The sequence below is a fragment of the Carcharodon carcharias genome, chromosome 6 (genome assembly GCF_017639515.1).
Source record: "Carcharodon carcharias isolate sCarCar2 chromosome 6, sCarCar2.pri, whole genome shotgun sequence".
Lineage (NCBI taxonomy): Eukaryota > Metazoa > Chordata > Chondrichthyes > Lamniformes > Lamnidae > Carcharodon > Carcharodon carcharias.
This window is the reverse complement of record NC_054472.1, coordinates 110761024-110780392: the sequence shown is the minus strand read 5'-3', so window position 1 is coordinate 110780392 and position 19369 is coordinate 110761024. Positions and strand designations below refer to the sequence as shown.

Sequence of the window (19369 nt, the reverse complement as noted above, 5' to 3'; positions counted from 1 at the left end):
TAGCTTAATGGCTTTTAAATCATAAATCATTCCATTGGTCGGCAGTTGGACTCCCCATGCACTGCTGAGATGTGGGGGGGGGTGCGCGGCATGACTAGCATAGCCTGCTGAAGTGCCCCTGTTTGTGACAGTGGAAGCATTTAGCAGCACTGGCCAGACATTGGTCCTTCCTGTGGGCATGCTTTGCTCCACTGCATTGGCACAGTGGTTTGGTAGGGTAGTTGGGGGTTGACTTGCACTGGTACAGACAGTCTCTGCGCTTCTGTGGCTGGATGTGGTGGACTGAAGTGTGGCTTTCACCTCTAAGGATGGCCCGATGTTGATCTCACCGCTCAGACAGCCTGACTAGTTGGACAACCTTGTTGAGAGTGTGGTCCTCCTTGGCTTGGAGAAGGTCCGAGAGAGAGTCATTCGCAACACCCACCACTATTCTTTCTCGGATGAGTTCTGATTTCAAATCTGTATTAGCATCCATCTTCCCTGCGGTAGAGGTTGTTGATAAAGGAATTGACAGGCCCCCCCAGGCTGAAGGACTCATTTGGCATGTTCCAAGATCTTGTTGGATCACAGGTTGAAAAAGAGGTCAAAAGAAGCCGAATTTTTTTGTGGCACTTTGGCTTTTCTATAACCACAGATTTCTGCAAGTTCAAATGCTTTTTCTTTCTTTTGTTGTGCTCTTGTCTCGGGGGCGGGGGGCTGCAGGGAACCACTTGGAGGAGGTGTCAAGTTGGAGGTCAGTCTAATGACAAATGTGCAACAATGTTTTCTGCCTGGCTGATTCTTAAAAGAAATAGTTCACAGGACTGGTGTCCTTGGAACTTAAAAAAGGTTGTTCCTCACCGTGCAGGCTGCTGGTTGCTAGCTCTGCTTTGTTGAAAGTGCTGCCACCGGGATCCAGTGGAGACCTCAGTTTGAGCTTAACTTCTGACATTTTTTTCTGTTGCCAGGATCTTTTGTCCATGCTTTTCAGGTGATTTTTATCAGCTTCTTGATTCTCAAGTGAGGTTTTCCACATTGCCAGGTAGCTGCACCGGAACAGCTTGGCTAAGGCGCTGCTAGTCTGGAGCTCAAGTCTTCAGTACTGCTGCCAGGATGTTGTCAGGGCCCATAGTCTTTGCAGTATCCAATGCCTTCAGCAATTTCTTGATATCACTTGGAGTGAATCGCATTGGCTGAAGACTGGCATCTGTAATGCAAGGGACTTCAGGAGGAGGCCGAGATGGTTCATCCACTTGGGCACTTCTGGCAGAAGATAGTTGCAAATGCTTCAGCCTTGTCTTTTGCACTGATGTGCTGGGCTCCCGCATCATTGAGGATGGGGATATTTGTGGATTCTCCTCCTCTAGTGTGTTGTTTAATTGTCCACCACCATTCGCGACTGGATGTGGCAGGACTGCAGAGCTCAGATTGATCCATTGTTTGTGGGATTGCTTAATTCTGTCGGATGCTGCTTCTGCTGTTGGCATGCAGATAGCCTTGTGTTGTAGCTTAACAGGTTGACTCATCATTTTTAGGTATGCCTGGTGCTGTTCCTGGCGTGCCCTCCTGCATTTTTCACTGAACCAGTGTTGTTCCCCCAGCTTGATGGTAATGGTGCAATGGAGTATATGCCAGGCCATGAGATTACAGATTGTCGTTGTAGATAATTCTGCTGCTGCTGATGGCACAACAGCACCTCATGGATGCCCAGTTTTGAGTTGCTGCATCTGTTCAAAATCCATCCCATCTAGCAAGGTGGTAGTGTCACACAACACAATAGAGGGCATCCTCAGTGAAAAGGCGGAACTTTGTCTCCACAAGGAAGGACTGTGCATTGGTCACTCCTACCAATACGGTCGTGTACAGATGCATCTGTGACTGGTAGATTGGTGAGGACAAGGTCAAGTATGTTTTTCCCTCTTATTGGCTCCCTCACCAACTGCTATAGACCCAGTCTAACAGCTATGTCCTTTAGGACTTGCCCGATTCAGTCAGTAGTGGTGCTACCGAGCCACCGTTGATGATGGACATTGAAACCACCCCCCCCACCCAGGTGTCCTTGCTAGCCTCAATGCTTCTTCCAAGTGGTGTTCAACATGGAGGAGTACTGATTCATCAGCTGAAGGGGAGGTGGTAGGTGGTAACCAGCAGGAGGTTTCCTTCCCCATGTTTGACCTGATGCCATGAGACTTTATGGGATCCAGAGTCAATGTTGAGGACTCCCAGGGCAACTCCCTCCTGTATACCATCATTCTGCCACCTTTGATGGGTCTGGTGGCTTATGGTTTGTTTTCCAATTGGGGTTAATTTACTGCCATTTTAATAAACCATCTAATGAGCCTTGGAAAGTTCACCTTTTGGAGGCTGTTATGCAGAATATTTAGTCCAAATTAAGATAATAAATTCAAGTCATCTTGAATTCCTAAAAGGTGGAGGACATCTAATGCTATTCAATTCATTAATGTAATGGAAAAGCATGCAAAGCATAAATTGTACAATTGAACTTCTTAAAAAAGTCTAATTCACCCTTGGATTTTCTCGTGAACAAAACGTATCTTTTTCAAATACTCATTATTTCTTGTTTTCTTTCACTTGTTACTATTCCTGATTTGCCTTCTCTCTTTTTATTTGTCTTCAACTCTCTAGTACTAAGTTGTTACATGCTTTCTCTTGATCACATCTTAGTAATTCTATATTTTTTCTATACACTCCTCTAAATGTCAACCTTTGCTCAATTGGCAGTGCTCTCATGCCTTGAGTCAGAAGGTTGTAGGTTCAATTGTTAATCTGGAACTTGAGAATGTAATCAAGACAATATAGTTGAGTGTGTGTTTCATTATTGGAGATTTTTTTGAAGATAAAGTATTAAACCAAGATCTCACCTGCCTCTTGAGATGAACGTCAAAGATCGCAATATCCTGGTGAACATTTATCTCTCATCAAACACAAACACAAGTGAGCACCATGCCTTTTATCTCATTTATTTGTGGTATCTTGCTGTTCATAACTTCTGTGTTTGTTTACAAAATAACAATTTCCCTCTGTCTGTCTCCTATTCAACTTTTATATCTTTCTTGCTCCTCTCTACTCATCTGTTTATCTTCCGTTTTTGTTTCTTTGTAATCTTTCACTTTCTTTTCTTTTTCATTTCAGAGGTGTAAATTAGAAGCCGGGGGATGGGAAAGTAAGTAAATAGAAAATTTAATCTTCACCAGTTTCGACCAAATATTTATGTTATAGTATTGGTGTGTAAGCAAGGGAAGTGCACCGTGTTTTAAAAAAAATGGATCCGGATTGGAGGTGATCAGACAATTCCCTCATTAATATACATCTGGACTCTTATAAATGGCTTGGATTGAGTTTAAGTGCACAAAATGTATACTGTAGTTATCCTCCACTTACTTAATTTTACTGATGGTGGTGCTGCGGCTCTGGGTGTGTTGTGGGGGTATGGGGTGATGAAGATGGGGCCCTAGTTGTATGGGGAAAGAGTGTCAGAGCCCTGGGGTGGGGAAGGTCATTGCAGAGGTTTTTGATCATGGAGGGATCCTGGATCCAGGGCTAAGTGTGAAGGCACGTATCTCCCTAATTAACCAAGGTCTCACCTTGAGGAAATTGCTGGGTTCCTCAGAGATCGGCAACATGACCAATAACAGCAAAAATCCAAAGGTGGTATGACAATGAAGTTCGCAGCCTTATTATCATATTTAAAGCTTTAGCCTGCTTCCTTGGGTTGAGTTGGCTGCCTGGCCAACTTCCAGCTTCAGTTGAAGCCATAAATAGGTAGGTTGGAGGCGTGTTTTCAGGGTACAGATTTATGACACTTTTAAACCCCTGCCTGACTCAAATCCACCTGTTTCTCAGTTAAAATTCAGCCCAATGTGTCTAAAGTTCATATAGTTGAAACAATTAAAATTGCTTCAACACTTAGTCATCTCTTAAACATCTTTTGGGACATCAACCCCCACCACCTCCTGCCTTTTTAGAAACCATCTTGTATCTTTCATTTAATTCTTCCCGTTCTTGGCTGTTTCTTTATTATATTCCTGTCTGCCTCGCCCATTCTTTTATTATTTATCTCTAACGTAGTTTGTTTCTGTTCTTTTATTTCTATAAAGCACTAGCTGTAATCATTTTCACTAGTTACAGCACTGAAGGAGGCTATTCAGCCTGTCAAACCCACGTCAGCTCTCTGCAAGAGCAGTTCAGCTAGTCCTATTCCCCCTGCCCTTTCCCTGTAATCCTCCACATTTTTTATCTTCTGGTGTTTATCCAGTTCCCTTTAGAAAGCCGCAAATAAATCTTCCTCCACAAACACAGGCAGTGTTTTCCAGACCCCAACCATTTGCTGTGTAATAAAGGTTTCTCATGTGGCCTTTGATTCTTTTGCCAATCACCTTAAATTTGTGTACTCTGGTTCTTGACTCATCTGCCAAAAAGAACAGTTCCTCTATATTTACTCTGTTTAGACCCCTATTGATTTTGAATCCCTCTATCAAATCTCCTCTCAACTTGTTCTCTAAGCAGAACAACTGCAACTTCTCCAATTTATCTTTGCAACTGAAGTCCCTCAAACTTCGAACTATTTTCATAAATCCTTCCTGCATCTTCTCAAAGGCCTCACTTCCCTCCTACGTTGCAGGGCCCAGAATTGGACACAATACATTAGTTGAGACTAAATTAGTATTTTATAAAGGTTCATCATAACTTTCTTGCTTTTGTCCTCTATGCCTCAATTTCTAAAGCTTCTTAACCACTTTCTCAACCTGCCCTGGCACTTTGAATGATCTGTTCACATATACCCTGTTCCTGCACCCCCATTAGAATTGTACCCTCCAGTTTATATTGCCCCCTTCATTCTTCCTACCAAAATGAATCATTTCACATTCTCTGCATTAAATTTCGTCTGCAGTGTATCTACCCATCCCACCAGCCTATCTATATCCAGTTGAAGTCTATCACTGTCCTTCTCACAGTTCATAATACTTCAGGTTTTGTACCATCTGCCCTATGCAGCCAAGTCTAAGTCATTCATATAGATCAAGAAGAACAGCGGCTCCAGTGCTGACTTTTGGGGAACACCATTGTATATGTTCTTTTAGTCAGAAAATCAACTGTTTATCACCACTCACTGTATCCTGTAACTCGCCCAACTTCATATCCATGCTGCCATTATCCATGGGCCTCAACTTTGTTGACAAGTTTATTATGTGGCACTTTATCAAACACCTTTTGTAAATCCATACACATCACATCAGCTGCATCTCCTTCATTAGCACTGTCTCTTACCTCATCAGCAAAACTCAGATGATTTTCATTTAACAAATCCATGTTTGGCTTTTCTTAATTTATCCACCCTTTTCCAAGGGACTGTTAATTATGACCTGGATCATCGTTTCTAAAAGCTTTATCACCACCGACACTAAACTTGTAGTTGCTGGGTTTATCCTTGGATTGTTTTTTGAACAAGGGTATGGCATTTCCAATCCTCCAGTTGCCTTGCACCACCCCCATGTCTATGGAGGATTGGAAGATTATGGCCTAGCATTTCCACAATTTCCACCCTTACTTCCCTCAGTATTCTTGGATACATCCGTTCTGTAACCGGTAACTTATGAACTTAAAGTACTGCCAGCCTTTCTCCTCTTCATCAATTTTTAGTCCATTCTGTGTCACAGTTACTTACTCTTTGGCTATGACTTTGGAAGCATCTTCTTTCTTGGTAAATGCAGGTGTAAAGTACTTATTTAGTATAAAAGCAAAAAACTGCGGATGCTGGAAATCCAAAACAAAAATAAAAATACCTGGAAAAATTCAGCAGGTCTGGCAGCATCGGCAGATAGGAGCACAGTTAACGTTTTGAGTCTGAATGACCCTTCAACAGGACTAAGTAAAAACAGAAGAGAGGTGAAATATAAGCTGGTTTAAGAAGGGGTGGGACAAGAAGAGCTGGATAGAGGGCCAGTGATAGGTGGAGATAACCAAAAGAAGTCACTGACAAAAGGACAAAGAGGCAATGAAGGTGTTGAAGCTTGACCTGTCTTTTCTCAATTTCTGGTGATAGACTGTCTACCAATATCCATTACAAGCCTACCGACTCCCACAGCTACCTCGACTACAGCTCCTCACACCCCCTTCCTGTAAAGACTCCATCCCATTCTCTCAATTCCTTCGCCTCCGTCACATCTGTTCTGATGATGCCACTTTCAAAAACAATTCCTCTGACATGTCCTCCTCCTTCCTTAACTGAGGTTTTCCACCTCTGGTGGTTGACAGGGCCCTCAACCGGGTCCGGCCTATCTCCTGTGCATCCGCCCTCACGCCGTCTTCTCCCTCCTAGAAACATGATAGGGTCCCCCCTTGTCCTCAATTATCATCCCACCAGCCTCCGCCTTCAAAGGATCATCTTCTGTCCTTTCTGCCAACTCCAGTATGATGCCACCACCAAACACATCTTCCCTCCACCTCCCTGGCGGCATTCCGCAGAGATCGTTCCCTCCGGGACACCCTGGTCCACTCCTCCATCAACCCCCTCCCACGGCACCTTCCCGTGCAACCACAGAAGGTGCAACACCTGCCCCTTTACTTCCCCTCTCCTCACCGTCCAAGGGCCCAAACACTCCTTTCAAGTGAAGCAGCATTTCACTTGCACTTCCCTCAACTTAGTCTACTGCATTCGTTGCTCCCAATGCGGTTTCCTCTACATTGGAGAGACCAAACGCAGACAGGGTGATCACTAGGTGTTCTACCTTCGGTCTGTCCACAAGCATTACCCAGACCTCCTTGTCGCTTGTCATTTCAACACTCCACCCTGCTATCATGCCCACATGTCCGTCCTTGGCCTGCTGCATTGTTCCAGTGAAGCTCAACGCAAACTGGAGGAACAGCACCTTATCTTCCGACTAAGCACTTTACAGCTTTCCGGACTAAATATTGAGTTCAACAATTTTAGATCATGAACTCCCTTCTCCATCCCCATCCCCTTTCCGATTTTCCCCCTCCTTTTTGTTTTTTCCAAAAATTTATATAGATTTTCTCCTTCAGTCCTCCAATGCATTTTTTCATTCTTTATTCTTGCTGCCACATTCCTTATTGTTTTTTTTTCCACATATTTCCTTTGGACCCATGCCATCATTGTCCACTAGCTCTGAGCTACAGATAATATCCAATCATTAAACTCCATTGGCAGCTTACCTACATAATGTAATAATACATTGTATTCCCCACATTTTGCTACTCTTGTATTCGCCTTCACTGATGATATAGGAGATTTGTTAATCGATCACTGAATATAAATTATGAACTAAAAATTTTATCATAAATAGATTCATACCCACAGATCTTGATGCTTTCCCTGCTAAATTCATGGCTGAACCAGATCTGTTGTCGCTAATCCCCAACCTCCCTTCATAGAAGCTGGGGATCCAGCAAGATGTATTTAATCAGCACTATGGACCGAAGTTCAGTCAGGTTACTGGGTACACCTTTACAATGAGCAGGGACCCCAGTTACTCACATACAGGTTTTGCATATAGAATCACTGCATAAATGGCAATGGAAGCCAGAATGCCTAGTGCCATTGCCCTGCCATTTCCCCATACCTTGAAAAGGCAGGGCAATAGCACTAGGTCAGAATGCTCATTTGGAGAGCTGGTGCAGACATGATGGGCCGAATGGCCTCCTGTGCCATTAAGATTCTGTGATTCTGAAATACAAATATATTGTTTCAAACCATTGCATTTTCTGGCATTTAGAACAATTAGAGGTAATATTATTGAACATAAAAAATTTCTAGAGGGCTTTAAAGGGTAGATGTTTCCTATATTCTTGAAAATATAAGTGTGTGCATACATAGATAACAAAGCTTCGTCTTTAAAGGGTTTTGTAACCATTTCCATTGTGGGTCAAGGTATGATTTTGCAGTTCACAGTGATAATGATCTGAAGAATAGCAAAGTAGTACAATGTTCTTGTAAAAAGAAAAGCTTCATTTGCAAGAATAAAGAATTTCTTATTGCATTCAGTTGTTCATCTGGCAGGTTTGCAGTAGGTAATAACTTGTACTGAAATTATATGGCAATCAAAATATCAAAACTAAGTGCCCAGTAAGGAAAAATTATGCATACAATTAGCATTTCATCTTTAAAGGTAAACATCAGCTTATGATGAAGATAACTTTGCAAAAGATAATGTATGTATGCCCATCTGTGAATTTTTTTTGTGTTGCATAAGAAGTTACAAATTGCATACATTCCAGTGTATTTTATAGCAGGAGCAGACTTTTGCAAACCCAAATCCACAGGCAAAACATTGTTAGAACCTCTAATTCGAAATTTAAATTTTTAAGGACCAGTTATAATAGAGGTATAGCCCAGAGTTACATTACTGGTGACCATATTGCTCTCTGCTTTGTGATGAGTGATCTGTGTACTTGAATTATCGCACATGTTCAAGGCTCTTTTTATTTGCACATTGCTATACATTGCACATTGGTTAAATTTTAAGGTTAAGAGACATCAATGTCAAAGTAAAGTTTAAGAGTTTCTCATTGGATCAGCAAGTGTAGCTATATTGCTATAACATTCAACGAAGCACCTATTTTTTTTCCCCGGAAGAACATCCAGCACTCAAGTTATTTGGAATTTAACATATTGTATTCATGAAATTAGTTCAATTATGAGTTTCTATACAAACCTATTGACAGAGCATCTTATCTAAAAGTGGTATGAGGATCTTGGAGCATCTTATCTAAAAGTGGTATGAGGATCTCAGAGCGTTTTATCTAAAAGTGGTATGAGGATCTAAGTTGCTGAGTGTAGAATTCCTGAAGCGCAGCCTAAACTTTCAGATATCCTTCCTCCTCTTCTAAAAACTAGTATGGAGGAACACCCTTAAGGAAACCTACAGTTCCACAATAGTTGCTATTGCCAATTAAATGATTATGCCAGAACAATTGCCACAATGCCACCTGATTGTTTGAATCAGAATAGTAGAAATATTAATACATTTACTTCTGACAGTAACCTAAACAAGTGGTTCTAAGGAGATAAGCAGATTGCTTCCAAATCTTTAAAATGGATGTTAACCTAAGATACACAGTCGAAGATAGCTAATGTTTATATAGCCACTGCATTTAATGAGATGCTTGATTAGCACAAGGCCTTCATCATTAATGTGTCTGTCATATATCCTGTCTCAATGGCAGTGCGCTCCTCAATAGCACTCCTTGAGTCCCTTGATGAAGGACATCTAATAAGATGGCAGAAAGCAGCAGAGAAGATTGGCTTCACATACTCAAGCCAAAGTCCGTGGAAAGTCCTATCCTGCCTGGGAACAGTCGAGTAACAACCACACTAGTGGCTCAGAATCAACATTGATGCTATTGCTTCCCATCTCCTAATAAACTCAAAGATCTCAGTTGGCAGGGAAGATAAGCCGACTGTAAAAACAGCCCTGGTGCAGTCTCACAAGACTGCCCTAGAGCAAGCAAAGTTTTTGAGCTTTTACACACAAGTCAGGACAGCGCCATGACGGCAGGCAAAGCAACAGGAATCAATGGGATTTACCCAAAATTCCTAAAGAACATCAGATCATTGGGAGGAAGTGGCTAGTAAAGCTCTTTATCAATGTCCACATCATAGGCAATCATTCCAAACGTCTGGTTTGAGTCTGAGATAGTGGCCATTGCCAAGCCGGAGAAACTACTTGATGACCCACGCAGCTCCCACCCCAGTGCCCTGTTCTCAATAATGTACAAGGTCCTCGGCCACCTTCTCCTAAACAGACTGATTCCCACTTCAGAATCTGGGATGCTCCCCGAACAGGCAGATTTTCACACAGGCTGCAACTGCTCTAAGCAGGCCCTGACACTGGCCTCACATAGTGATGCTGGTTTTCCAGAAAAGCCTGAAGACAGCAATAGCCTTTGTTGACTTATCACATGCTTATTACAGTGTAGTGCCTGATTGCTGAAACTCTTCAGTCATCTGCTGTGTGAAACTCTTCAGTCATCTGCTGTGTGAAAACCCTACAGTTAATCAACTCCCTGATCAGCAGCTAACAGTTCCATGTGCACTTTGGAGATCTAATCAGTTGCCCACGCATAACCAACAAAAAATGCCCACAAGGATCAGTCCTCACACCAGTACTCTACAACAGTTATATCAGTGACCCCTGCCCCCCCCTCCAACAGAATCAGGGCTCTTTGTATATGCTGACAACTTGGCCCTGGCTTTCCAGGCTAAAGAACTTCAGGCTATTGAGAAAATGTTCACTGAATATCTATATTTCCTAGAAACCTACTTCAGAAAATGGAGGCCGACCAAACGCTGCCAGGACTGTAAGTTCGGCCTTCCACATGAACACCTCGATGGCCTAGGAAGAACTTCATGTCCAGTTCTGGGACTGACCACCCACTCACGATTTAATGCCAAAATACATTGGTATCACTCTTGACCATTCATTGACTTACTGTCAATGCCTCCAGAACATTGGAGTCAAGGTCAAGATGAGAGTGAATCTAATGGAAATTGGTGGGTAGCAGAGCCAAAAGACTACACATTGCTTCACTCGCTCTGTTTTACACAACAGTAAAGTACTGCTGCTCAGCCTGGCTCAGGAGCTGCCACACTATCATGGTGATGTCCATCTCTGAGAAGTTATGAATATTATTTCTAGAATGTTCAGTCTAATGCAGCTTAAGTGGCTTCCTGTGCTAGCATGCATTGAATCCCCTGATGTCTGCAGGGCAAACATCAACCTCAAAGAATACCACTGACTGATAGCCAATGAAGCACTCCCATGGACACAGGACCCCAAAAAAAAAACCCACCCTCCTGTCTGTAATGTCGTAACCCCTACTGCAACAACACTCCATGCCCTACAAACTAACAAAAACCTCACCTCTCAATGGTGCACTTCGTGGTTTACTGCAAACATCACCGACTGCAACCTGGTAACTGGCCTGAGTGCTGAAGCCCCAGGTTTTAACCTTCCATGGAATATCTGGACAATGCTCTATCACTTGAGAACTGGCTAGGGAAGATGTGGCCACAAGTGGAACATGAGGAACAGCTCAAATTGTGACTAGCCATCCAAGTCAGGCTGTCACCCACACACTGAACTTCAGCCCTGAGTAATCCATTCTTGGTGGCATCACAACCATTCACACTGTGTCACCTAAAGCCGTTGAATGGATTGTTAACCTCTGTCGAACTATAACCATTTCCCCACCCATGTGAATTTAAAAAAAAGTGGGAATGCAACTCATTCAGCCTGCAGCATGTATATTAAGAAGCTATATAGCATAAGATACATCCAAATATGATCAGAAGGAAAAGACCATTTGGTCACACTCATGGCCAGAGTATTATGATTAGACATTTCCTATCTCCCACACACTCATGGATATGTAATCTCTTGGGAGATACAAAAAAAACAAACTGAAGAAGAGTCATATGGACTCAAAACATCAACTCTGTTTCTCTCTCCATTGATGCTGCCAGACCTGCTGAGTTTTCCCAGCATTTTCTGTTTTTTTATTTCAGATTTGTAACAATTGTTTGCTTTTACCTATGTATATCTTAATGTGTATTCTCACCCTGACTCTGGCTATGAGAAACAGCAACAAACCCCTCAAATTTTACATTTCTGTGCTGCTCTCTGGACAGGAACAACACAGCACCTTCCCATAATCTGTGACTGGCTAAACCAAAAAGAACACAGGAAAGAAGCATGTAAGGAGATGAATGTGGAAACAGAAGTTGTGAGCTTCTTGTAATCCATATGCTAACAGTGTGTATTGTAAGTGAAACTTAAGTGTTGGATTCAAAGTGATATGGGAGCTGAGTTATTCAACTTTAATTAGAATTTTTGAATTATTTGTGGATTTTTCCACAAATATTAATATAATATAATATAAATGTAATGCAATTTTTGAGATGGGACTATTTATGAATTTCTTTAGTTTTTTGAACATTGTCTTCTACTACCTTTATTTTTTGTAAGAAATTTTGCAGGAGTCTTTATCTTTAAGAATATCATACATATGTTTTCTTAAATATGAACGGTTATTAGAAAAAGTTACTTATATTGCATATGTAATTCAAACGTACACAATACATAGCACACATTCTTTATTAACTCAGCCTCCACGTAAAAATTAATAGAAAATCAAGATGAGTGGACAATCATGAAAGCTAAGTTCTTGTGATCTGTTTTTAAACTTCTTTTATTTTGTTCGTTCCCTTCCTTTCTAAAGATAGTAAGCCATGGTGGGGTTCATTCCATGGGTGAGAATTCAGCCCCACCCTCTATTCTTTTAGTTGTGCACGTCACCTTGCTATTTAAGAAAGATTAGAGAAGGAAGCCAAAGACTCATAGATCTATTGGTGTCAACTTATTGTCCAAAAATTGCTATCATCTACTATTAAGGAAGAAGTGACTGAACACCTTAAAAATTTCCAGCTCCTCATTGAGAGCCATGACGGATTTATTTAAAAAGGTTTGGTCATGCCTGATGAACCTGATTGAATTTTTTCAAAGAGGTGACTAAAATATTGGACAAGGAAGTGTCTTTCAATGTTATTTACATGGACTTTGAGAAGGCATCCGATAAGGTCCCTCGTCAGAGAGTGTTAGCTAAAGTTGACGGTCCTGAAATTGAGGGAAAATTATTGGCCTGGCTAGGAGAGTGGCTAAGCAGCAGGAGACAGAGTATGGATCAAGGTGCTCTAATTGGCAGCATATGACTAGTGATGTCCCACAGGGATCCTTGATGGGCCCTCAACAATTCACCATCTTCAATAATAATTTAGATGACAGGTTGGAGAACCACATATTCAGATTTGCTGATGCCACAAAGATAGGTGGCATTTTAGTCAATGTAAATGGAACCATAAAATTGCAGAGAAATTGATGAATTAAATGAATAGGCAAAGCTGTGGCAAATGGATTTCAGTATAAGCAATTCTAAGGTTATCCACTTTGGACCTAAAAATTATGGATCAGAGTAATTTCTAAATGGTGAAAAGCTGGAAGCAGGGATGCCAAACGAGACATGGGGGTCCATATCCATAGATCAGTAAAATGTCAGTCAGGTCCAAAGAAAACAAAAAAAAAACTAATGGCATGCTGGCCTTTATATTTAGAGAACTTGAATGCAAGATGTTAGAAGTCACGTTACAGCTGTAAAGAGGCCTGATTAGACCATACCTGGAATATTTTGAGTAATTCTGGGCACCACCCCTTAGGCTATATGTATTGGCCTTGAAGGGAGTGTGGTGTCGATTTACTAGAATGGCACCTGCACTCCAAGGGTTCATTTGTGAGGAGAGATTACACAGGTTGTATCTCTGGAATTTAGAAAATTAAGGGGTGATTTGATCAAAGTTTAATATTTTCACTTAACTAGTAAGGTAGATAGAGAGAAACTATTTTCAAGGACTGGGGACAAATCCTCGACCTTTCAGGAGTGAAGTTAGGAAACGCTTTTACCTGCAAAGGGTGACAAGTTTGGAACGGGAAAGTTTGAGGGAAAATTATTGGCCTGTTTAGGAGAGTAGCTGAGTGGTAGGGGACAGAGTATGGATCATGGTGCTCTAATTGGCAGTATGTGACTAGTGGTGCCCCACAGGGATCCCTGATGGGCCCTCAACAATTCATCATCTTCAATAACAATTTAGGTTGATGCAGGGTCAGTTGTTAATTTAAAATCTGAGATTAGTTAAGGTATGTGGTGCAAATGCAGATATATGGAATTAGGTCATAGATCAGCCGTGATCTCATTGAATGGCTGAACAGGTTCAAAATTCTAAATGGCCTACTTCTGTCCCTGTGTTCCTTATGACTATTTTTCATGTGTGTGCTTAATTTGTGAACACTGTTATTCAACTGTAGGGCCATTGCAGCTGAACCTGCCCTTGAGACGATGACCATGAATAAAGGATCATTAGATAGTGCTTAGAAGGAAGAATCCTGGCAGATATTGTTCCTCCCTAGTTTAATGATGCTGGAGCTAGATGTAATGCCTGCACTGCCCTTTTTGAGATCCAGTAACTTGGCTTTGAGTTGCTTAAACCTGAAAAGTTGTAGTTCAGGCTTGTCCAACACTTCCACTCTTTGCTGCTTGTCCAATCACAGGCTGGTTTCTCTCTGCATTTGCTGGTGATAGGCTCACTAGCAGGGAGGACCCAACCTGTGATTGGATGAGCAGCTTTACAGCATTTTTCAAGTATAAATCAGTTGAATGTCCAACAAGTTTGGCATACTGCAATGCGATCCGGGACTACGTGTTGGACAAGCCTGTTGTAGCCTATTTCACAGAACAAATATTGGGAATCAAGTGTAAATTTTTATTTGTCGTCTTTGTTTCAGTTTTTGCATTTGTGCTTTGTTTGCAGTGATTAACCTATTCTTGCTATGACCCCACTTGGAAGATTATTCTGCCCTCTTTCAGATGCTGATTGACTCAATGTGTGTTGCCAGGATTTTCTGGTTATATTTCAGATCCAAATCATGTACTGCTCAGTTCATATCTGGGATTTAGGATGAGGAAAAGCAAATCACTTGTTACAGATAAAGTCCCTGATACCTCCAGACAAAGGGCTGCACAAAGGCATTGGTAACGGCCTAAGAATAGTTTATGTAACGACTCCTGCAGTCGAAGCATTAGGCCAGGCAAATAGAAAAAGGGGATAAAATATGCAAAAAACGTGGAAACTAACAGACTGTCTGAAGTTTAATTTCTAAAAACAGGATAATAGGAGTATTCCTGTCGCTCTTGTTGCAGATGGGAAAGCTGACATTTTGATGGTGAAAATTTTGGATTTGCATGAAGAATGTTCAATGTTTGTAGCTTTGTGTCAGCCGTTGGTAGAAACCTCCACAGAGCAAGCTGTTGAAAATGATGGATGCACCAGTAAAACCCCACTCAAGGTTTTATTCACAAGAGAAACAGTGTCCTACCTTGGGATCTGTGCCGGAGATACTGTCCACATCTTTCCACCATGGTGAGTGCCATATATCCTTCCACAAATGTAAGTTGGTTCAATTGTTTCTTGAACAAAATATTAACTTTAAATAAATCTATCACAATTTATATTGTATAATAATGTTGTTAAGGATCAAATAAGAATTGTTTTGAAAGTAAAATGCCCTGCAACTAAATAATGGATGTCACAGTGGATATAAGTATCATAGTCCTGCACTGATGTGCTGTGAATTATTGTCTGCCTTGATAATGGATTTGTCAAGGTTTTGTTGAAATATTGTTCTTAAGATTGCACTGCCCTGGTGTCGTCTTATGTTTTATTTAGATGCAGCAGTTTGACTCCCTTCTGTGCAAATTGCAATTGGTTAAAGGAAAACATATTTTTGCCACAAATTGTGACTATTCTTTCACAATGCAGTGTATTGATGGGTAAAGCTCCTAAAACAAAGTTGTGCAGTTGTGACTGAAGTGGTCTTATGATTGAGTGTTCGTCTACTGCAACTCAGTAGGCTGCGTTAGCTAAGCTTTGTGATGTTGATGATGCCTTTCCATAATTTCCCTCGTCAACTCCTGCATGTGTGTACTTGCATAGGTGGTTGGAAAGTAAAAATTTATCATGAATCTGCAGCTTTACATTAAAGGGATATTTGTAGTGGTAGTAGAAAAGCAATTGTTTAGAAAGACATAAGGAAGAAATGTGAAGAAAAATACATCTCTTGATGCATGAAAATTAGAGGTCATGCTACAGGAAGTGGCTGAAATTTCGGGCTAAAGGCCACTTTCCATTAGGAACTCAATTGCAAGTTACATGAAGGATACCAAGTCAACGCAGTCACCTAGATCACTTACAGCTGGCTACAATTGAGAATTTTTTTTGTTATTGTGAGAAAGGCAAAAGCAAGTGTACTCATTTTAAGGCACATTTCTGTCAACTATGACACAAACCTAATTTGCACCTCTGGTAAGCACTCTTTAAGGAGCTAAGGGCCTGGATTTTATGTTGCCAAGTGTGGCGCGTTGTTCTGCTCTGACCAAAAATTCGGTGTGATGACGTCGGTTGCAAACTGATATACAACCGATGGTACAGAAGGCGTGTGGGCGCCGAAATTGGCAGCCCCTCACCGTTTTTTTAAAAACTAATTAACAAACAATTCGGCTTCACAAAGCAATCTACTGAGATTTTTTGTGGCCCATTCTATTTTTCACATGGGGAAATTTTGGGAGCGAGTTATGCAAGGTAAGAGGAGGCAGTACAAGGGTGGATAAAAAGGGCAACGAGCAGGACTGTGGCTGAGTTTAGCAGAAGAGTCTGCTAATGCAGATGGGTGTGTTTGCAAGTGATTTTCCTTCATGGATTTATTTCTCTGAGCTGTTCATAAGGAGAGAGGGGGCCCACAGATATTGAGAAGTAGAGGGGGAGAAGAAGACTGAAGAGGGAAGCTCTGCAGGGACAGGTGCGCTTTGTGGCCTAGGTAGGTGAGGGATCAGCTACTGCGCAAGAGCTTGTTGCCAAGAGAGGCATCAGCAGCAGGCACCCAGAGATAGGGAATGATATTATCCTGCCGGCAGAGTGTATGGGCTAAGGATGACACCTGCAGATGACAGAGCGCCAGTGCCTGCGAAGGCTGTGTCTCCCCAGGGAGACAATCATATCACTGTGTAACATGTTGGCTGGGGAGATAGCTTCCAATTGGTGGCCACCCAATGCCTGCTGCTTTAAAGCTAACAGTGGCGTTGAATTTTTTTTGATCCGGGTCCTTACAGGCATCAGCCTTTGTGGAATCTTGCAATCATCACATTCAGCGCAGACAACATCAGTCAAGCCGAAAGGGCCAGAGGCTTTGCAAGCATTGCTGGATTCCCCAAAGTGCAAAGGGTTATGGATTGCACCTATATGGCCATGAAAGCACCATCGGGGCAGCCAGGGGCCTTTGTCAGCAGAAAAGGGTTCCATTCAATCAATGTCCAACTTGTTTGTGACCATAACAGAGGATAATACAGGTGTGTGTCCACCATCCTGGGAATAGTCATGAATTCTACATACTTAGGCACTCCCAGTTGCTAGGGATGCTCTGTCCACCAGACCCTTTGGATGGCTAGCTTCTGGGGGACGAGGGATACCTGCTGAAGAGATTGTTCATGACCCCGGTGCAAAGAGAGCCATACGTCTACCAGGGCAATCATCAAGCAGACCATTGGTGTGTTCAAAATGAAATTTAGGTGTTTGGACTGTGCAGGTGGGAACTCTGCAATATTCTCCTGATCATGTATCACTCATTGCTGTCATAATCTGTTATGTCTTACACAACCTGGCACTCCAAAGAGGGGAGGCCCTAGCAGAGGATGGTGTAGTGGGGTGAGCCACATTCTCAGATGAGGAGTCTGAGGACAGTCTTTTGATGAGGGGAGGTGAGCTATGCCAGCCAGCTAAGGAAACCAGTGCACAGGAGGCTTGCCAAAGAGACAGGACACTCTTATTATGTGAAGATTTAACTAGTCTTGTGTATTTGCTCAACAATAACATCTTTGCCATACTGCTCTCTTGGTATCTCCCATGCATCAATGGCTGGGCTGGGCATGTTCCAGTGGTGAAACATCAAATGAGGCTGTTTAGAGGGGCCCACATGAGCACAGACTTCCCAGATAGCAGTCACTCAATTGAGATCCAAATCAGGACAACACACATGAAGCCAGAGCAGCAAGAAAACACAATAAACATTTAATACATAATAAAAGCAAAATATTAACGAACAAAATCACATTTCTGAACCCATTTGTGACTACTGTGTTTTCTTAAATCTTTTATGGGTACTAGGGCAACATGCTCCTTCCCTCGCTGCCTGCTGTGCTGGAGATAGGTTGCTGACTTGTGTCCTTGCCTAGGCTGACTTTAGTGGCCATCTTCTGGTTGCCAGAGGCTGTGTTGGCCCCGGCATTGTGGACGTCTCCTGGACAGTGGCAGGAGCCTTATCTGTCACCACGGCACTCTGAGGCATTAATGTCATTGGCAGAGGGGTGGAGGAGAAGCTGTCCCCATCAGGAACACATTGAGAGGTGCCCCTGATGGTGAAAGCAGTTGCTTAACCGCCACCATGAGCTCTCCCTACTTTCCTGAGAGGAGCTAGAATGAACCTTTCTTGGATGCGACTGCAGGCGCCTCCTCCGCCTCTCACCTTGGCTCTCAGCACTGGAGCTCAGATACAAGGTGATGGAATGCAGGACAGCGTGCATACACAGTATCCCATCAGTAAGCTGCTGGGGTTGGCCCTCTATGACAGTCGCCAGTCTCTCAATGAAGAAATCCAAGTATTCTGAACAGCAAGAGATCGCAGTGCTTATAGCCTGGATGGACTCCTCCACTGTTTATGCTAGTGCGCTCAACCCCTCTGGAAGCCCTGCCACATCTCCACATACTTCCTGCTGCATGTCCAGCATCTGCTTCCTGACTGATGACTCCAGAGGCTTGTCATCAGCCTGAGGCTCAGCATCTAGGTCATTCCAGCACTCCCCCGAGTGTCAGAGACCTGTACTATCTCAGTCTCTGAAAGCTGGTCTGGCAACTGTGATGTGCTCACACCAGTGTGGATACCTTTCAGCCAACTTGCTCATACCCACCAGGGTGCGTGTATTTGTGCTGGTGGTGGGTGCTTTGTAAGTATATGACAGTGCACCCTCTGAGGCTTTGTTGTCCTCCTCAGAGATTAACGTTGACCTCTCAGGGTTGGTAGCTGCAGCTGCCAAGGTTTCACCTGTGGTGGAAAGAAATACGGATTATGAAGGGTACTATCATTTGACTTTACAGATACATAACTTCCTACATATGAACAGACTCACCACTGGGAGATGGTAGCCAGGGTTTAAACCTCAGCCCCTTCAAGATTGAGACACACATTTCTCCCCAAATTCTGCAAGTCGCCGAATTCACATATGTCAATACTCCTTCCATGCCCCCTTTCCCTGCTTTACCCCCATCCCCATTCAGCACAATCTTTTCAGGAAAAAGATATGGGTATTAAAATCTCACCATCCCAGGCCTGATCTCCAACCTCTTCATGGCCAGTAGAGCTACACCGTTAATTGTTTGCCAGCTGCAGCACTTCCTCCTCCACAGGAGTGAAAATGGCAAGGTTTTGCACTTCTCCTCCTGCCCTTACTCTCTCCCGGGCATTATGTGCCCTCTTTTCTGAAGAAAAAGGGACATTGTCATGAATTTTATACATTTATTTTTGTGCTTAACATGTCCATTGTCTGCGGGCAACGCTTTGCAATGACTCTTGCAAACTAACAGGCATTGGACTTCTGAATCCCCCCCCCCCCCCCCCCCCCCCCCCCCCCCCCCCCCCCCCCCCCCCCCCCCCCCACACACCTTCCGACAGAATCCCCAGTGCGGCACGTCTTGCTT

At 42.8% G+C, this 19369-nt stretch overlaps 1 protein-coding gene across 3 annotated transcripts in view; it reads left to right on the top strand.

Annotated features, from left to right (window-relative positions):
- The window catches only part of spidr (scaffold protein involved in DNA repair), a 336544-nt gene that overhangs the window by 147972 nt on the left and 169203 nt on the right, over window positions 1-19369 (top strand). For all 3 annotated transcript variants that reach the window (XR_005943341.1, XM_041190250.1, XM_041190247.1), the window contains exon 8: window positions 14767-14986. Coding sequence is in view for 2 of the 3 variants with exons in the window: in XM_041190250.1 (XP_041046184.1) it covers window positions 14767-14986 (220 nt within the window). In the remaining variant the exon portion in view is untranslated. The remainder of the gene's footprint in view (window positions 1-14766; window positions 14987-19369) is intronic.